Genomic DNA, 7,548 nt, shown 5'->3' with positions numbered 1-7,548 from the left:
CAGTTGGAGCAGTTTGACTGATATGTGACGGTGCAAAACTGACACACTCAGTTTCATACTGAAATCGTGTAAAACTATGAGCTTACTACTCTCACTACTTAATAATGTAACAGTCTTACAGTGTAACATAGGGTTTAAGTGTTCAGTTCAGTGCAACTTAGTCATGTAACAGTTCAGGAAATAGACATTTCCAAATGAGAAATACAGAATGATAAAGACTAAAATGTGCATCTTAATTTTATGGAAAGGAGATTTTAACTTGATTGTACCTGCATTAGGTGCATCTGTGTGGCATCCACCAGTTGGATAGAAGTTACAGTTCAGATATAACATTATCTATGTAACATCACTCAAAGTAAAGTGCTTTTGAGAGCAATATGGCATACAGTATGTAACATATCAAATCAAATTTAATTCAGTGACAGTTTGCATGAACTCACAATTCTGCAGGGGCTGATATAGAGAAATGCATTGGGTGGCGCAATGGTGGCAGGAAGACTTATATGGCAGAATTCTAATCACAAACTATCACATATATATCAATATTTACTCGGAAAAGCCCCCAAATGAAGATGTTTGAACTCAAAAACATTACATTACTGTGGCACACTAGTAACGCACTGAATAGAAATATCTAAAGGAACATCACAAATTGTTTTTTTCCAAATCTTAACACATTTTCCCTACAAACTCCTAAAACTGCATGTATTTTGTATGTATCACATCATTAAAAAATCTGGTTCTTACAGATCATTAAAATAATTTGGGTTTCATATTGTTGTTTAAATTAATCTAAATTGAACTGGGGTAGCCAGCCATTTTGCTACCCCAGATCCATCCCTGCACTTGTTCATCCCAGATTCAGCATGACAAAGAGTTTCACAATCATCTGCACTGTACACACTGACTGTGTCACCCTGCAATGTGACCGTCACGCTCTGCCCGGCTGCTGTGTGACATATGACCCATTGACAATGTAATAAACCTGATTTAATTAGAAGCATTGATAAAGTGCCTGTGTGAGTTCCCACATTACACAAATATACAAAATAGGACACACAATTTACATACACAGCTGCAACATAGTTTATTCCAAGTGTATTTTAAATGTTGATATACAGGAGATGATTAAGTGATAAAATCCAAATCCTGATAAAACTCCTCATTCATGGATCACTGAAGGGTGGAAGAGCCGTGCTGGGTGGAGGTGAACTTATGGAATAGCTAGTACTATAATATAAAACAGTAGAGGAAATCAATAAACAACAATAAATATATAGAAAACAATAAATCTGAATGGGTTTTATCTCGTGCGTTCAAAGACAGGCGGGAGAGGGTAGAATATGCGCACGCGCAGCTGCATGTGGTTGATCCTCGGAGCGCACGAGCACGCTCTTGGCGAGTGCGATGAACAAGTATGAAGTTTGCAAAAATAACGGATTGGACGCTTAGTCATAATTATCAAAATAAAACAGGAAGTATTTAAAAAATGGTACAGTAATTTTTTTTACCGCAATTCTGGCAGTTGGCCACGGTAGGCCATATATATGCGTGTGCAAAATGGGGATGCAGAAATGCTATCTACTATATCTAATATACTCTTATCAGATGGGAACGCCACTACTGCTAAAACTTAAGACCTTTTTCCCTTCAATATGGGAATACTGGGTTTTATTTTGAAAGGTACAGCCGGAGGCGGTGCATGTTATTGTCGTTAACCTGACAGTGGTGTAGTACGTCACGCAGTAACGCAGCTGTTATCAGCGTCACTATCCATCGGAGACAGAGACAGAGGGAGCGCGGGTACCGTTAACGACGGGTGGCGGTGGGATAGAATCTTTCCTCTTCCAGTTTAACCGAACAAAGCCGCGATACGGTGGGACGGAAGTCATGGAAAATATTCCAGGGAAGGTCTGGAACGGCTGCCACGGAGAATATACCTCATTTGTTGACGTGAAACGGGGAATATAACCGCAGACAGTAGAAACCACACAACACGTCGGGCTACTCTTTCTCCATCTCCACCATTTTGGTTGTCAGTGATGGAGCACATTCGGACGCCCAAGGTAACGACACTCGGCATTTAAACACCAGCGACATGGCTCTTTCTCTGCTTCGTCTTTGTTTCTTGCTGGTGCGCCCGTTCGTTTCGCCTTTTCTACCGTGACACTTTAGGTCCTTCTTCCCCTTCTGTCTCTATCCATCTCTGCGTCTCATCTCTGTCTTCCTCCGTCTCTCGGCACAGTGTTTTCAGTGTATGCGAGGCATCCCGAAACTGACGTATGCCTGGTATTAAGGGACAGCCTGCAGGAGGACGTCCTTGCTCCTGGACGTGCTAGCAGTACAGTTTGTGGCACCGTGGACTTCAAACACCTTGAGTGCAGGGAGTGTAGGCTAGTTTATCTTCTGCATAACAAATACTTGGCCACCTTATTCACAGGAAACATCCCTGTGAAGCTAACATCATGTGTCCGATAATAGACTCCGAATCCCTCTCCATAAACACGCCTGGTGCATGAGGCTGTAATGATGCACATGTGCACCTGTTACCGTAGACGTTCAGTTATTATTAGCATTTTTGGTATTAATAATGCAATATAGACACTCTGCCCTTACACATCTGCCCAACCACCATTTTCCTCCTGTCTGCAGACCTCATGTGGACCCCATCCTCCTCGTTACCACATCATTCTGGTCTGACCCTGGTTGTAAAGGATGGGCATGCAGAGTATGCAGGATCTATAATGCAGCATTCATAACAGTATCAGATCCTCATAACTAGCTCTTAGTGTGTGTGTGTTAGTTGTTCCATACAAAACCATGAATGACCTTGTTATTCAGACACGCTTTAGTTAGAGCTCAGTGAACATTGTAATCTGTTGAGTCATGGTTAGAGGATACTGTCAGCTGTTATTATTACAGTTAAATCGCATGTGTTGTGTTTATGTGCATGTCTTGGTGTGTTCTTAACTATTGGTCAAGTTTGATCTGTGTATTTTGCCATCACTGATCATTGTGTGCCTCTGCTAGGTGGAGAATGTGCGTCTCCTGGACCGGTCGTCGGGCCAGAGGAAGGCCAGCTCTGGGACTCTCTACCTTTCTGCCACGCACACCATCTTTGTAGAGAACAACCCTGAGACACGCAAGGAGACATGGGTAAGCTGGAGCCACGAAGCTGTACCTGTTAGCCATGAGTACCACCTTCAACACTTGATCCATGCCACAGTCAAGGTTACTAATATTAATATTGAAGCAGAAGTAGGTAACCTGGGAATGAGACTCAGCAATCAATCAAACTTCTCGGCTCTGATTGGTTGTTTTTGTTCGGCCCCGGTGGATTCTTGCAAATGTCATTAGGAGCAGTAGGAGGAGGAATTCAGAGAGGAAGGAAGAACCTGAGTGTTTCACAGATTATCAGGTCCATGTACTGTCAGGATAAAGGGAAAGATAGCAAATATGACATTACCTACTGCAGCTGTAATATGGGCTCTGTATTTCTCTTCATCCATCTTCACAACACTGCCTGCTTGAGATCTCAGATGGCTTAGTTTAAAGTGAATCCTGGCTTTCTACCTTATTTTGCTGACTCATACTCCAGTCTTGCTCTTGACTGGCTGTTCCTATGCAACTGAACGGCCTGCTCTCAAATATTCCTCCATCCATACGTCTACCAAGAAACAGAATATCTGCCTGTTTCTAGATAAAGTGGTGAATTTTATTATACAGAACAGAGAAAAATCTGTGTTGTAATGTGCACCAACAGCAGCCCGAGGCTAATACTGCTGCTCCATGTGAATGTGGGTAGTTCTTCAGACAGGTTTGTGACTGCAAGTGAACGGCAATATGATGAAGACATGTTGTGACAGAAACATGATCCGCACAGAAGCACTTATCATATGTCGTATTAGTTAAAGAAATATCTAAAATAGTTACTCCAAACAAAAACACAATGTCAGTGGTGTGAGTAACAGCTGAACAAGATGTTAGCAGATGATTGAATCTTTTCACGCTTTGACTACTGAAGAAAGGCTGGATACAGATTGCAGTGTAGCTGTAGACAGCATCAAGCAGTGTTAAAGAAGTTATGTGCAAGTTACTGCTTAAAATGGTTCAACTCAAATCCCGGACATGTTTTGGTTTATTACCTGGATAGAAAACTCTTTGACATGAGATCATTGCTCTTTAAATCAGCCTATCTACATTTAGTAGCTCCAGTACAAAAGGAGATGCACATAAAAGCTGAAGACATAAAATAATCAGAGTGACACACACTGGCCTCAGTGGTAGCCTTTGGCCTTGCACATACAATGGTTCATTCTGTAGCTCGTCCTCTTCTTCAAGTGCAACATTGTCATGATGACAGTAGGACAGTAAGGAGTTGTGAAATCTTCATGTGGCGTGCTCGTATTCTTCAATAAAAACCTTCCCTGTCTTTTGAAAGAGCTGCTATTGCACCATCGATGACTGTGTGAGTTTCCAGCCACCCCTCCCCCTACCAAATCTCCTGCCAGAGGTGGCAGAGGACACTGCCCCATCCCTCTGGACCTGACTAGATAAAACAGGCCTCCAGGGTGTCAGGTTTCACCCAACAGGCACCGACTGTATCTACTGGATTAGCAGGAACAAAGAGGACAATTAGCCTATGTCAAAACCAAAAGGCTGCTAAAGCAACGGTTTACTGCTTCTTCTTCTTCTTCTTCTTGAAAAGCACAGGAGCTTCCCCATAAACTGATGTTGACATTCCTTCCTGAATATCTGAGATCACACGACACATTACACAATAATGTTACACGTGTTGATGTCAGTCATTTTCTTAGTGCTGACCTTTGTACATACAGAAACAGTAGAGGAAATCAAATACAAAAGCTAACTAGTTCACAAGAGGACCATATGGAGAAAATGGAAGTGTGTGTGTGTGTGGTGGGAAGTGTGGTGTGTGTGTGTGTGCGTGTGTGTGTCGTGTGTTGTGTGTGTGTGTGTTGTCCAACAGTGGCATAATAGGACAGAGTGTGTGTGTTTCAGGGTGCTGCACGCATGGTAACAGCATGGGAGAGCCAACCCACCATCCCTGCAGGGAGAGTCAAGGCTGATCCTGCATTGTAAGGAACTTCCGGGTCTACCAAAAATCCCTCAATTCCACAGGAGAGAACCTGTTTTGGGACCGTCCAGACCCTCATTGGTCAGGTTGGTCACGACCAGGGGTGTGTTGAGTGGTTGCATGAATCCTCTAACACACTGTTAAACACTTGTCTGGCAAGGTGTCATGAACAGGTGTACTACTGTGTTTTGTCTTTCAGCATGTAGGGGGCCACATAAAAAATAACTTTATTTCATGATTTGCTCCTTCCTCTTAGAGAAAGTACAGCGGAGCTGTACTGCCTTGTCCTTTATCCCCATGTGAACAAGGAGGGACAGAGAAAGAGTCCATGGAACCTTCATAGACTCATGACCGACCTACAAGAGGATGGCGAGGTTCCTAAAAACCCTGTTGGTTACTACAGCCAGCCAACAGTGAAGTACAGGTCCAGTCCTAAATTGTGACTGTCGTGTGGTTGGTTTTAAGAGGAATAGTGACCCATCCATCATCAGGGATGTTTTGGAATATTTCAAGAGATTAAAACTACTTCTTGTAATAAAAACAGGGGTGGAGTTTTTAGTGAAGTGTTTTACCTTTAGAGCCATTACTCTATGGTTTCTGTAGCTTGCCCTGCACGTTCTTCTTGGTTAAGTGCAGTGAATGTGCTTTTTGCTCAGGACAATTTTACAGCGTATAGATAAGATCAGTTACAAAGCCTCTTTCCCAGCCTTCACTGACTTCTTATCAGGCACCTTCCTCCCTCCTAACCCGGTGGAGCATACAGCAGCGCTCTCAAAGAAGAGAACCGATAACTCTAATTCTTTTTTTTACTGTATATCATTCTATATATTAACAGCCTATCAAGTTTTAAATACTTACTTAAACTAATTCGACAAGGATTCCCACATGTCCTTTGAAAACCCATGGAAAATTGTCCATTAAAACACTTTGGAAATTGAATAAATTGACCAAACTATTCCTGTTTCTAAATAAATGCAAAATGTGGTAAGTTGATGCTGCCTCACAAAACAGGGGATGGACAGAAACACAGCTTCAATAACAGTTAACTTTACTGTGAATCAATGGTGCCCATCCTAACTGAGATGTATAAAGTGTGTGGTGGTGTGGTGTGTGTGTGTGTCCTCTCTCCCAGGGCTGTAGTGATACGTCACCATCCAGAGCTGTTTGTTCCAAAGACAGGCCCACGCCCTGCCATCATCGGGTGGGCGGCTCAACGGTTCAGGAGTCGGTTGGGTCGATTTCCTTCCTCTGTCCTCACTTCCACCAGGACACGCTGGTCAGTGGAACACCACAGACGGATGGAGGAAGTTAATTAGACAATAAAAGTTATCCACAACTCAAAAAATCATAGGACTTTTTGCATCAAGTCAGAACAGGCAAAAAGTTAAAAAGACAAAGAATTTGACAAGGATCCACACACAGTAATGTGTTGCAATGGGTTGATGATGATGGATGATGATGCATGATGTTTCACACAGGCAGCAGGTGTGGCCGGTGCAGTCAGCCACTGTTCAGGGCTTCACGTGGACGCTGTCAGGAGGATGAGGATGATTGCTGCCCAGCTGTGATGAAGTCCAACCCTGGCAGGTGACTACATATATGGTTTGGTGGACACGAGCCCAAGGGTAACACACATCCCCACACACACTTCCCCACACACATTCCAGTATTAGGCACAGTGAATCATATGTACAGTGTGTTGTAATACTTCTCGTATACAATGCAGTACTGTGTGTGTGTGCTGTGTGGTGTGTGTGGTGTGGGGGTGTGTCCAGCTGAACGCCATTTGGCGAATCGAGGCAGGCAGGTAAAGCTACGAGGAACGGGAGGACCACTACACTAACATCAAGCTGCCAGTTCATTGCGCATTTGAAAACATTCACGTAATGGAGGGAGCCAGCCAGCCAGAAAATCATCGACGGCTAGAAAACGGGAGAGCTGAGTGTGTGTGTGTGAGGTGTGTGAGTGTGTGGGGTGGAGTTGTGTGGTGTGAGTGTGTGTGAGTGTGCTTGTGAAGTGGGTGTGGAGTGTGTGTGAGTGTTGTGTGAGTGTGTGTGAAGTGTGTTGAGTGTGGTGTGTGTGTGTGTGTGTGTTGTGGTGGAGAATACAATATAAAGACGGAGCGTGCTATGGAAACAGGGAAACAGCGTGATCGGAAGAGGAAGAAATATTCACGTTTTCAAAACAGAAGCATGCTATCAGTAAATACAGACTTCCTCTGGATAGTATTTTTCCTATTTCCCTGTGTGGTGTGTGTGTGTTTGTAAACTCCTCTCACTGTCTCTCTCTCTCTCCCTGTTGTCCATGCAGTGGGTGAGATGAGATCTCCATCCATGACTGACTTCCTGTGGGGTCTGGAGAACTCTGGCTGGCTCAAACACATTAAAGCCATACTAGATGCTGGGGTCTTCATAGCCAGGGTGTGTACGCACACAGACAGAAACACACAC

At 43.6% G+C, this 7,548-nt stretch overlaps 1 protein-coding gene across 1 annotated transcript in view; it reads left to right on the top strand.

The window, feature by feature from the left end:
• The first annotated feature begins 1,786 nt into the window (after positions 1-1,786).
• The window catches only part of LOC118326503 (myotubularin-related protein 7-like), a 15,786-nt gene continuing 10,024 nt past the window's right edge, over positions 1,787-7,548 (top strand). Inside the window, exons 1-6 of the mRNA XM_035659505.1 lie at positions 1,787-2,066; positions 3,031-3,156; positions 5,143-5,201; positions 5,355-5,522; positions 6,274-6,374; positions 7,409-7,518. Coding sequence (XP_035515398.1) covers positions 2,043-2,066; positions 3,031-3,156; positions 5,143-5,201; positions 5,355-5,522; positions 6,274-6,374; positions 7,409-7,518 — 588 coding nt within the window. The 5' untranslated portion in view covers positions 1,787-2,042. The remainder of the gene's footprint in view (positions 2,067-3,030; positions 3,157-5,142; positions 5,202-5,354; positions 5,523-6,273; positions 6,375-7,408; positions 7,519-7,548) is intronic.

The sequence above is a fragment of the Morone saxatilis genome, unplaced genomic scaffold (assembly GCF_004916995.1).
Source record: "Morone saxatilis isolate NCDOM2014 unplaced genomic scaffold, NCSU_SB_2.0 Contig17, whole genome shotgun sequence".
NCBI lineage: Eukaryota > Metazoa > Chordata > Actinopteri > Moronidae > Morone > Morone saxatilis.
Note: the sequence above shows the minus strand (reverse complement) of the source record. Positions and strands in the feature narration are given on the sequence as shown.